This window comes from Lepidochelys olivacea (assembly GCF_965140295.1).
Source record: "Lepidochelys olivacea isolate rLepOli2 genome assembly, chromosome: 6".
Classification (NCBI taxonomy): domain Eukaryota; kingdom Metazoa; phylum Chordata; order Testudines; family Cheloniidae; genus Lepidochelys; species Lepidochelys olivacea.
The window spans coordinates 75,440,270-75,453,247 of record NC_140416.1 but is presented as its reverse complement, the minus strand read 5'-3'; the positions used below and the strand labels follow the sequence as shown (position 1 = coordinate 75,453,247).

Sequence of the window (12,978 nt, the reverse complement as noted above, 5' to 3'; positions counted from 1 at the left end):
AAGAGTGTAAAGAAGGGAGAAAGCAGACAGCGATTTGGAGGAAAGATGATAAATTCATTATTCTGAATATAATAAACTTGATATGGTGACAAGGGGATCCAGGAGGAAGTGTTGTTCAGAGTTGCAAGACTCTAGCCTCTCAAGGAGTACAGCATTAGATAACCTTACATAATAGAGATATTGTATAGAATTTTAAGATGAGCTGTTACATTAGTGTGGTGAATTTCTGTGAACAGTTCCATTGACTTAGTCAGGTAGTATCCTGAGATGAACTACCGTCATACAGTACCGTAATTTAAAAGATAACATGCCACTAGCAGTAGCACACCATGTTCATTTAGCTATCAGTCATAGTTACGCTTTCTTATGTTCCTAAATTATATTGTTTTAATGTGGTTTGGTCATAATCTGTTAATGATATGGTTCAGGACAAAATCATGTTGGTGGTCAGGTTTAAGACAACCAAACCCAGATTAGCTAAGGATTCATGTAACTAGATGTCATGTAGTTGGGATGGATTATCAGACATGCTATTCTAGAGTGAGTAAATTAAGGGGTGTAAATAACTTCTTTTAATACTTAGAAGAAAAATCTGATAATGTTTTCACATTTTTTTTATTCTGCACTGTGTGTTAACATTGGGTTGCTAATGATACATCTGGCATTTCAGGAAACAGCATACTTCATTCAGCAGCAGACAGTGTGACCAGTGCAGTACAGAAGGCAAGTCAGGCTTTGAATGAGCGTGGCGAAAGGTTAGGTCGGGCAGAAGAAAAGACAGAGGATATGAAAAACAGTGCCCAGCAGTTTGCAGAAACTGCACACAAGGTAAGATTCTTAGTGGAATGGGGATCACAGTAGCTCAAAATGGTGTTTCATGTTTGTTGACCCTCCTCTGCAGGAGGTACAAGTTGCTGGGAACTTTTCAATTGATCACCAAGATTCACAAGTGTGTAATTCCTTTGTCTCACAACTGTCCCTCAATGACAGGGAAATTCTGGTTTATAATTTCTCTCTCCTATGCAATAGAGCTGGTGTTCTAATGCTTCCCTTGACTAGTTGTAACTTCCATGTTACAAAATCGAAACAAAAATGTTTAAGTATTTATTTCATCCCCATTCCATGCACACATCTTTCAAGCTGATGTCCCGAGATTTATCCTGAGAGTAACCAATATTAGTTGCTATAGTACGAGGGTTACTTTGTTGATGAGCAATTGAAAAAGGAACTGATTTTATAATCTCAATGTCCATTTTATGATAAGGTGAACATCAGAGGAGTTGCAAATGGTATCTCAGCAATATCTTTTAGTCTCTTTCATATTTCAGTCTAAAACTGAGATGGGAAAAGAATAAGTTTTCATTCTGATTTTAAAAAATGACTGCTTGTTGCTGGAAATATGATTTCCCTGCAAACTAGAAAGGGCTTATCTCTTATAGTGCTGCCTACAGAGACCCTGTGCTGTTTGTAGATGATGGAGAGTCGCTGCTGAAGAGTACACATTTGTTAATCTGGCAGTTTCTGGTCTAATTCTCTGATCTGGCAGTTTCTCCGGCTCCCGGTCTAGCTGTTGTATTCACATCTAGCTATCGGGGCGTAAAATACATTCAAAAGTTCTTCTAGGATGTCACAGGGTGGTAAGATATGACTGCAACTAGTGGCCAAGGCACATGAGAGAAAGAGAAAGGGACTACCTGAGACTGCAGCAGCATCCAATGTTGGAGGGTAATTTTCCAAAATAATTAAAACTTTTACAGAACTTGCAGTTTGAAGAGAAGGTTGGTTTATTTTAATAAGCAAATGCACCTATCCTGTCTAGATAGATGTTTAGATTTTCATTTCTATACATTAGTGTATAGTAAGAACCCTTCAGGAACCCAGAATTTTTCCTCCCACATCAGTTTTGACTCGTTTCATTTTGCAAATTTTGGTTCACCTTTGTACTAAATATGATAAAATGTGTTGCCAAATTTGCCCAATTTCATTTAGTTCCTTGTTTGTGCATGAGTATCATTAGCCATATTAGCATAATTCTGGAAAATGTGTATTCCTCATAGTGTCCCAAAATGTGTCTTGAATTGCAGTGTACATGTTGTAATCTATTTCATTCTCATCCTCATCTTTTTTTCTTAAAGAGTGACTGTAGTTGAGCTGGTTCTCTTAAACAGGGCATCTACTCTACCATTGCTAAGCATTTGATACTGAAGATACTGCAGCATCTCACAAAGTACATTATGTGCCAGGGATGAAAGTGTGCAGAAGTCATATGATTGATACTAGCATGGTAACTACTGTGTGTTCATTACCAGAATCGAAAGCGACCTTAGAAATACTGTTGCAAGGGAGTGGGGTAGAAATTGATACTAAGCTGCAGTGTAAAGGAGGCTTTCTGCATTTAGAAATGCCTTCCAAAAGCACAGGGATTGGAGGGTGTCTGTGTTCCAGATGTCAATACTACCTAATAATATACTCTGTAGAGTAATACAGTAAGTTACTTGTCAGAATAAAATCCATGTATATGCTTCAGAAACATGGAATTTATGGCCTAGATTTATGGAAGAGTCTCTACTGTTCAAGAGGAGTTACTAGCCCCCTCCTTCCCCCAAGTGCTTTTTCAGGGTTGAGTTGCACGGGTGCCTGCATCGAACTGTGTTTTGAAATTCTAAAATTGGTTTATTGCTCGCTCAGGAGCTGGCAGAGTTCACGAACATTGAATCCACTTCCATAGAAATAGATTTGTCTTTGTGCCAGTTAGCAAGCATTATTGAAGGCAGCGGTCAAGACTCACCAGCGGCAGTCCTTCCCCCTGGCAGATACTGACTGCTACTCATTTTTATTGTGTTGGAAGCGGATAAAGGAAAGTGACTACTGTAAGTCTTAGCCCACTCCAATTCAAACTGCCATATAGAATTCTGTGAGGGGATCTAATAGGTGTGATTGGTCCCCCCCCCCCCCCCGTGTCTCTCACACACCCCACAATGCATGCATTCACATGCTTTCAAAAAAGAGAGAGATCGAGATTGATATTATAAATATTTGGCCTGACTTCCATCTTTTTTGCCAGTGATCCCTCAACTCTCGCACTGAGATGTCCGACAGACTTACCATCATATGTGGAATCCAAAATGGTGGAAAAGAAGCTTCCCTAAGGGCAAGCTCCATGGTGGCCCACTGAGCATGCTGATGAAGTGAGCTGTAGCTCACGAAAGCTTATGCTCAAATAAATGTGTTAGTCTCTAAGGTGCCACAAGTCCTCCTTTTCTTGTTGTACTACAGTATATCCTTTTTTTTTTTTTTTTTTTTTTTTAAACCTACTATGTATGCAGTGGTTAGATGCCAGTAGTACTTCACATTCAATTGCGGCAGTAGGAACAGTAGAGTCTGGGTAGGCAGCAGCAGCAGCGTAACTGCTAAGATGAAAGAGAACAGGAAACAGCCAGGAGCTGTGCTGTCCTTCACACTCTTCTCCAACCCATCAATTGCACAGTGTAGGACACAGCCTTAGAGGAAAATAGAATGAAAGGGAGGAAGAACAGACATTTGGTAGCAGGGGAATTAGATGAATTTGGGAGGGAAAGAAGGGGCCCATTATGAGAAGTTGTTAGTTATTTTCATAGAATATCAAGGTTGGAAGGGACCTCAGGAGGTCATCTAGTCCAACCCCCTGCTTATTTTATTTATTTCTATAGCACTAGTAGTATGAGGTGTTTGCAGTTGTCCTTGTTGTAGGCGTATATGTCAAATTGAGACACTGGGAATTTAAGATGTACCGTATGTTTGGGTGACCTGGATGATAGTGTGTCAGGAGGCTGAAATCTGGGCTCCTGTTTTCTCTGCCCCTAGCTGTGGGCACCAGGGAATTGCAACAGCCCTCACTTAGAAAATGGAGAGCTGCAGTTCAGAATTCATCCTCTCAGGCAGGGCATCACTACCCAGTTCCTGCAAGTCTTCCCAAAATCCTCTGGAAGAAAGAGGGGGTTGAAGCCCTGATATTTGCCACATAGAGAAACAAGCAGGGGAAAATATTATTGGAAATGGTTTACATTAAAGGGCACAAATGGTCTTTGAATGGAGACTTCAACAGTTCACCATGACAATTCACATTAAAACTGTCACCGTGGCCTCGAACAAAAGTGATTACCCTCCCGGAATTTGTCGGTCCTTACCACCCTATTTCAGATAACTGGACAACAATATGATAAGTCAGTATATGATTTCAGTTGCAGCCCATTTTAATGAAAATAGCACAGAACCTGCAGTGATGTATCCATCTGTCCTTATCACTCATTGAAAGTGTGCAATGAAATACAAAAAAAAAGTCAATTTTTCACTTACTCATCATTTTGCGGTGCCGAATTTGAGACCCCTTAAAGAGGTGGCTTGTTTTTCAGAAGGTAGGTGCTCAGCACTTTCTGAAATCAGGCCTTTTTCAGGTCTGAAGTTGGGTACCAAAAATCACTAGCCATTTGAGAAAATCAGGGCCATTATTTTTTGTTTGTTTATGTAGGTGTATACAAAATATAAAAAGTTCATATCCAGATAACTAAGTATCTTTGTTATATGTTAAAAACACAATAAACACATACAAACATAAATTAAATGCAGTGCAATACAAACATAAATTAAATGCAACCACTTCCTTATGAAACTTAAAATATGAACTGTCTTAAAGCAGGAATTGTGATCAGCCCTTTCAGATATGTACAGCTATTTTTTGGCCCCACAACTCTTGGCAGCTCTTACCGCCATTCATCAACTGATGGATATCCCTACAAGCTTACTTGAACACATTGTGACAGGTAACACTAAGTGACATTATAAACCCCATCACAGTCAAATGATTTGGTTATATACTGCAGCTTTCTGGGCTTCAGTTCTTGGAAATAAACTCAAATAATCCAGTGCACACAGTAACCTGGGTCCAGAAGGAGTTCCTTGATTTTAAAAAAAAAAAAAGCATTCACTTTTTTAGAAGGGAGTTAAGGCACAGACACCTGAAAATATACCATGAAAATCCTGTTGCGGATAGTGTTAAGTTTCCAGCATTTCACTTTTCCATAAGTTCATGTTCTCAGATCAGATACAGACCTGATAATTGTTGGGCTTTTTAGTTCACTGCAACCTGGTTCAGGATTGTTTTATTATTTAATGGTCTTTGTACATGAATAGTTGCATGTTTCTTAGACTAAATTTAGCAACTCAATGACAATGCATTGAGCAAGTGTTGTTTGTGGTAGTTGTTAATCAGCATTTTAGCACACTGGATGCAGTATTGAATAGCCTACATTATTAGATGAATGCCTAAAAAGTCAATACAAAGTGTATAATGGAATTTCAAATAGCCTGGTTGGTGTTGCAAATGTTATTCCTGATCTGAATAGGGAAAATTGTCTGCGGCAAGGGAGAGGAAGCAGCATAGGTTTAACCAGAGAAGGGAGAGTCTGAAATCTCTTGTCACAAAAAATCTTGTAATAGCTTCTCAGAAGCTTTTCTTTCTTTCAAGCCCACCATCTCCATAGTTTCCTTCAGTGTTTGGAGTGGAAGAGTTTGGAATAGCATAGGTTAATCATTTTAAAATTAATACATTTATGTTTACGGCAGCCTCCAACCAAAGTTGTCAGGATGTTGTAGAATAGAACAAAACAAAATAAAGGCTGAATGGGACCAATAGCAAGGAACTGAGCAAGGGAGAAGTGAAGGAGCAAACAGAAACTGGCAGTTCTGTAGTTCCTATAGTGAGTGATGGTGCACTTTGCATTCGAATGTGTATTAGAAAAACAGAGCTGTCAGGCTTAGGAGCAAGGCAATATCACTCAGTCATATCCTAGTGGCTCCTACTGTTCTATTTTTAAAATACCATTTATTGCCCAGGAATACTGTAGAATTTCTAGCCTCTCAAAACTATTCTCAGGAGCTACACCTGCAGTCTATGTTGTATTTGCTTAGTACAGTAAAACCTGCAGTAAAGGGCCTTCTTTGATAAGCAACCCCTTATCTTACACTCCCCCATTAAAATATCACCACATGCTTTCCACTACACCTTCCCTTGACTTCTACCCACAACTACCTTGACATTTCTGGTCCACTTATATGAAGGTGTAAACAGGTTTCACTAGTACATGAAGACTGTATGTGTACGTATAATATTAAAATGTCTGCTAAACACGTGAACAATCATTTTAAAGAGCTAAAAATATTTCTCAAAGCACTACAATATCTTGTAATTTAAGTGATTTCGTGTCCTGTTTGCTTAGAACTTTGTCAAATCCACAAATGAAGACCTACTGTGGACAAAAAGGCAGCTGTATTTGTTTCCCACAGGCCCCATAAGGAAAATCCCATTCTGGGAATCACAGAACTAAAACATGCAATATAGATTCACGTTAAATATTTTTCTTTTGTGTGCGGACAGTATGCTTGGTATTACACAGCTCAAAGATACTAGTATGATATTCAAAGCTAGAAGAAAGAGTGTGTGTGTGTTGTGCGAGAGAGAGAGAGAGGTAGAAGGGAAAGTCACCCACAACACAAAGCTTTGCCAGAAAAAAAAATTCTGGAGAACTTCCAATCCTCATTTTCACTTGCTTTCACCCACTATTGTAGCTAAATGCATCTTCTGCAAAGGCTGTCTGTTTGATCCCTGTTTGGAAGTAATGCTGGAATTAGATGGCTAAAAGTTTGTGCTGCTCAAGCTTTACTGAGTGATACACATCATGGAAGACCTCGTGCTTGAATTAATATGATCCACTGTGCTTTGCTAAATGTCCTGGCTGTCAGTGGCATGTCTTGACAGTGACACAGATGTTTGGTGGGTGATGGTTAGGGAGTTGGCGAACTTGATAAATGACGGGGTTATTTACAATAGAATTTATTTTCTTTTTAATTAAGGCAAAGCAGAGAAAAAGTGCTTCTGGTTCACATTCAAGAAGGTAAATAAATGAAGCCTCTTCCCAGAATAAATTAGTGATTTCAGTTAAATAAAATGGGTTGATCATTTTTCACTTCTGCTTTTTCTGTAAAGGGCAGAGCTCCGGCACTGAACTACTACCCCAAATCTTTTCTTGGGTATTGGACAAATGCATTAGTCCTCCAGTTCTGCAGCATATCTTGGGTCATAGATATCTGCTGCTGGCATTTTGGGTGGCAACGAGAAGAAATAGCTTGGCTGCTATTGAGGGAGAGCATGAAGGAAAGCCACTGGTCACGGGAGAATGCCCCTGCTTAGAAAAAGGCACCCTCACAAGCTGCTCTAATAGCAGTTGCACTGCGTGACCCAAATCAGTTATCTGTAACCAGCTTTCTTTCCATATTAATTATACTGAAGCAGAACTTGCTTTAAAATAAGTAAAGGTTATGAGTGAATTAAAATTCCCCACAAAGAACAGGAAAGATGCTTATGAAAATTCTGCAGATAATCTCATCACTTCACGTGGTCTGGTGGTAATGTGTAGAGCAGCTAACCCAGGTGACCTACTGGCTGGTAGATGCTCGATTGCTTTGGTTTTTTCTAATTGGCAAAAAGTTCTTGGGTTTGTTTCCGATGGGCTTTTATGTAATGGAGAAGTAAATTTGTCATTTTTTGTTCATGTTTAATTATTAAACACTTCGGAATAGTTGGACAATCAATACACAGGGCTGAGTCATTGTTATAAAGAATTAAGTGATTTTTTTTTAAATTCCTGCATATTTCAGTATTGCAAAACAAATGAGAAAAGTAGGAATCTAATTATGCAGTGTTTTAATGGTAAAATAATGCTTCTTTGGCAGAATACTGATAATGAACATCACTGTTCATTAACTTTAGAAGAAACAAGCACCAAATTAACATTTGCAAACATTTGTTGCAGCCAATTAAAGTCTCCATTTAGGATGCTTTTCCTGGCAGCATTCTCTAGGCGTAGGCGCCATTTCAAAGAAATGGCTCACATATTTGTATTATTTTAAACTTTGTAATTAATTTCACCATTAATATGCTATGACTACATACTGGCGTATTTCACAGCTATATATTTATACGACTAATCATTATTATACTTACATGTCAAATTAATTTAAGAAATAAGATTGTGTGAATATTGGGGTATAAGGAATTGGAATAATCTTTCTGGAATCTTAAAGTACAGCTTAGTCACCTGTTCAAAGTCTATGTCAGAAGACAAATTACTGGTGGAACTAATAGATTTTTGTTTTGTTTTTTTACTGTTTCTCACCTGTAAAGTAGCTCTAGCTGATTGGTTCTCAACCTTTTTAATGCCAAGGGATCCCCTTTTCCATACTGTGAGCCCCAAACCCCCCGGGGCTCCGTCTCGTATGTCCGTAGTCTAGTTGGGAACCTGGAACTATTGATACTAGATAGCAAGAGCTTGCTATCTAAGCCACTTAAAGAAATGTACTTCTCCTAAATGATTATTCATGATGCTTCCAGAAAAGATAGTGGCCATTGACACTGCTTTCTTATGAACATTTTCCAGTAAATTGCTACTTCATTTAAAAACAAACAAAAAAAAACTCCTCCATCTCTGTGGGCACTTTAAATCACCGCCCGAGCTGCCTCTGCTACCCAGGGGCTCTTGCAGCTGGGCCGTGGTGGCAATTTAAAGGGCCCGGGGCTCCAGCCGCTGCCTGGAGCCCCAGGCCCTTTAAATCGCCAGCCTGGGGAAGCTGGTCTGGTATGGCATGGCGTACCGGCTCTTGCCAGCTTGCGTTCACCTCTGAGTACATATATCTGTGAAACAGCTTGACCAAAAGACTAATTTGTTTTGACTAGTTAAGCCTCAGGCCTTAGTGGTCTTTTACAGGAAACCTCTATTGGATTGGAGGAGAAATGTGTGTGACCCCCAGCTCAGACTAGTGAGTCTCTGCTCCTTCACAGAGAACTGATGCATGGAGCCCCCATAGAGCTGGTTCTATGAAAGCAGCCAAATCCCTTCCCCACTGAATAGGAGAATGGAGAACAAGGAAAGGCTAATCTGGGCCAAAACTTGGATCTCGTTTCAGGTCTGGCTTTCAACAACCTTTCCACTGGAAAATAGTTTATTTGGAGGATTCCATGTACAGCCCATCTCTAATCCAGATTAGTTGCTTTAGCCAGGAATGGCTATAATTGCAAATAGTGTAACTTTTTCTCTCTCGTTCTTTTTCAGCTTGCCATGAAGCACAAATGTTGAGATACTGCCTAACACAGAGATCTTCCCAAGAGGAACTGAAAAGCTAGGTTTCAGCAGTTTTTACTGAGATCCAAACTTTCACCTGCTTTATCCTTCCAACTCAGTGAAGATGCGTTAACCAGTTAACATACAGGAAAAATGTTGCATTCCCACATTTTTATGGTAATTTCACTAAGCAATGCTGCTGTATCTCCAACCTTTATTTTGTATTTAAGTTATTGTAGGTGTTTTTTAAAAACATGGAAACTGGACCAAATGAGAAACTGATCAAGATAAGCACCATCTTATTTTTTCTGGTGTCACACAGGAAGAAGTATTAAATTGGCTACAAGAGGTGTTCCTGTAAAGAAATAAAATCCCAAACAATGGTTACATATTTTTTCCCTTTTGTATAATGCTAGTGGAATTTGAACGTTGGAATTATGCATCCCAGATGATAATCCTGTAGTGGAAAGCAGACTGATTTGTTATGTGAAACAGCAGACCTGATCATTTCTGCCACTCAGTAGGAATTTTTGTACCAGCATTCAGAAGTGCACATTTGACTTTCAGATGTGACCCTGCTATCCATGCTGCCTTTTGAAAACATCCTGTTGTACTTTCCAGATTGATTTTTGGATTGTATAATAAAATATAAAGAATGTAACCTTGAGATTTTAAGATCTAAGAAAAATCTGATATTTAAATCTGTACACACAAAATGGTTGTGCCCCATTACCACAGTCTGGAATTTAGCAGTCTTTGCGTGGTTTCTTTTTAACTATGATTTCTCTGAATAGGGCCTTTATAAATGAAAGTTTGAAAACAAACTTTCCAAGCTACCAGTTTTTCATAAACTTTACACAGAAAATATTGTTAACATCAAATAGCCTGGAAAAATACCTTTCCATTGCAGATTGATTAACTAAACTATTTTTGATCTATTGTCTTCCTTAACAGACATCTGTTTCCCTCATTTTCCTTCAGAAATTCTCAAGTTATTTATTCATAGGATTAAAATGTGAAGCCAGTACAAGAAGTTATACTTGATTTTACCAAGAGTACGCAAACATAAAATGCTAGCTGAGCTTTCAGCCTTCAGCTGTAGTACATTGGTCCTAAGCTGCATGCATCTTCAACATTTTCTGTTCCCTTCTTACTGATGGGCCAGACAGCCAGTGTAATCTGAATATACCGTAGTATTCATTGTCAATGCAGAATAAGATTTTGCATTATTAATTACATTTTAAAGAGCTTAGAATCTAATAATAAGGTAGTGTGTGGGGTGGAGGGAAGAAAGAGAAAAGTAACTAAGAAGGAAATAATAACTCTTGGAAATATCGATATTACAAAAAGGGGATTGAATTTACTTGTGAAGAAATTCTAAGTCAACCTACAGAAGTCATCTAATGAAATGTATAGTATGTAATTGTATATTTTTAATTATGCTATTTTGTACGAAGTTTTTTAATTGCATAGTGGAAGTTGTTTAGAGGAGGGAGCATGTTTGTCATCTGTTTAGCACTGTAGGATCACATCAAGGACAACCTTGAGAACTGTCACATCCCAAGCTGCCAGCTGGGAAAGAATTTGGCCAGACATAAGCTGCAAGTCAGAACAGGGCCACTAAAGCGTGAGGCCCCAAGCACCACTTGAGCTACTTATGACTAATGCTTGCCTTGAAAGAATCTGTAGCGTCACAAGCACAATAGGAAACATTTTAATAAATAGGGCTCTTACTAGAGACCAGCAAGGAAAAAAGCAGTCTCATATTGGGAATTAAACAAAACAAAACGTAAGGTTAGTTCTGGGGTTTTTTTAAATGTGTCATTAGAATCTTTTTCAGATGTACAGTACAGTTCTGACAGCAAAGCAGATGTCTTTATCCATTCCCCTCTCTTAGAGTACGTTTAACCTGCAATAAAATGTTTGCAGCTGGCCCATGTCAGCTGACTCACGTTTGCAGGGCTCAGGTTGTGGGGTTATACAGCTGCAGTGTAGACTTTCAAGCTCGGTCTGGAGCCTGAGCCCTGGGACACCACAAGCAGGCACGAACCCAGAGACTAGGCTCCAGCCTGATCCCAAATGTCTACACTGCAATTTTATAGCCCCACAGCTATTCTTACTTTTTTTTTTTTTTTTTTAAACTGTACTCTCAAGGATTTTGCTACCTGATGAAATTGAGGTCATGAGTAGTCAGTATGAAAACGAGTCATATGCTAATGAAAATTCAGTAGTGAGAACTACAACCATAAAAGTAGTTCTACTAAAGAAGAGAGAGAATAGGATTTGAATTGTTGCTACCTAGCTTTTACTCAAAGGTTATAAATAATTTAGAAGAGACGTTTAAACCCTAGATCAGATATACTTGAGGAGGATGAGTTATTTCAGTTCAGGTAAAAATCCATGGTGCTTGAGGAGGCTACAGGTTTAAACATCTCCTGGGCAGATCAGGTCACAGGCACACTGCTAAATTCCAGATCCCTTTTTCACAGGTTAACCTGTTGTTCTTTAATATGTATGTTTTAGTACCATTAACTGGTTTTCATAGTTGAGTTTAAATAACTCACTGCATTCAAGAAAGGAAAAGAGATTTATTTGCATTCTGTTACATTCCTGGTATTCAGTAAACTACTAGATGTAATGGCAGTTAAGAAGATTTCAAGAAAGTGTGCTGACATCCCATACCGCAGATAAACTTTACAACATTACACTTCCCTCCTGGAACTTAGCTGTAGTATACAACACTAGTATTAGATATTTGTGTACATAAAATATACAGTAATTCAGGTTAATGTTTCATATTAAAGAATGTATTTGTAAAATGTAACAAGATCAGTAGTTTCCTTATTACATTACCTTTTTAAAGTTCTGCAAAGAATAAAGATCATGTATTGTTGGACTTGAGACTGGTGTACTGCAAAATCTGTCTTAAAGGCTACTTTTGTGGCTAGCAAAAATAGTGCATTCACGTGACAATATTAACAAAATGTGCTCTCTAAACAAGTGATCTTAAAGGTAGGTTTTGCTATTATATGCCAAAATCCATACTTGCAGATATATGTTGTAATTAATTCCTCAGAAGTTCTCAAAAATGTAAAAATAATTTTGTGCCATTTTGAAAAAAGTGGGACCTGCTCTGTTGATTGATTGTTGCAAACCCTACTTTTGTCATTAAACATTTTAACTGTAACAAAAGAAAAAAATGTCCTGGATTATTTGGTGTGTTGTTTTTTGTAGTGGAGATGGGGGGGTTGGTTTTTGTTTTGTTCTTTTCTCCTTTCTTCTAGAAAAGAGGTGGTTGTTTACTAATTAAAAAGAAAAATCCAAGTTTTCTCTGTACTATGATCAATAGTTTGCTCTCAAAAGAATATGGTGGTCTACTGGAAAAAACAGTGAAAACTATTTGAAAATATTTTTGTGCCATTCTAGGCTTAAGCATTCTTCTGCTGCATAAAAACTGCTATTGAGCACATGAACACAAATGTAAGATAATTTTCTGCCTAAATGTTGCACTGCTCAGAGAAGTCCATGTTTCTATTTCACTTCAGTTTTGTTGCAGAACATTTACTCTCTCCTTCACGTGACTGACTATTACTGTACAAGTATGATTGTATTACATAATAAACACTCTTTAAAGCCAGTTTCTCTCACACTTGAGGGGAAAGATACTGCTCAATGCAAATCATTCCATTGATTTCAGTGAAGCTACTTGAGGAATAAGGTATTAATCAATATGTATCAGAATCAGTTACCTTCCCCCCCCTTATTTTTTAATTAAAAATTTTACATTTATCAATACCCAACTAGGAAAATCTCTTTATTTGCTAAT

General features: G+C 38.2%; 1 protein-coding gene across 5 annotated transcripts in view; it reads left to right on the top strand.

The window, feature by feature from the left end:
- STXBP6 (syntaxin binding protein 6) overlaps nucleotides 1-12,303 on the top strand; it is a 210,663-nt gene extending 198,360 nt beyond the window's left edge. For 4 of the 5 annotated variants that reach the window (XM_084631309.1, XM_084631312.1, XM_084631310.1 and 1 more), the window contains exons 5-6: nucleotides 671-828; nucleotides 9,144-12,303. In XM_084631309.1, the coding sequence (XP_084487435.1) occupies nucleotides 671-828; nucleotides 9,144-9,167 (182 nt within the window). In that variant the 3' untranslated portion in view covers nucleotides 9,168-12,303. The remainder of the gene's footprint in view (nucleotides 1-670; nucleotides 829-9,143) is intronic. The other variant, XM_084631313.1, reaches the window with a different exon arrangement.
- The last annotated feature ends 675 nt before the right edge of the window (nucleotides 12,304-12,978 follow it).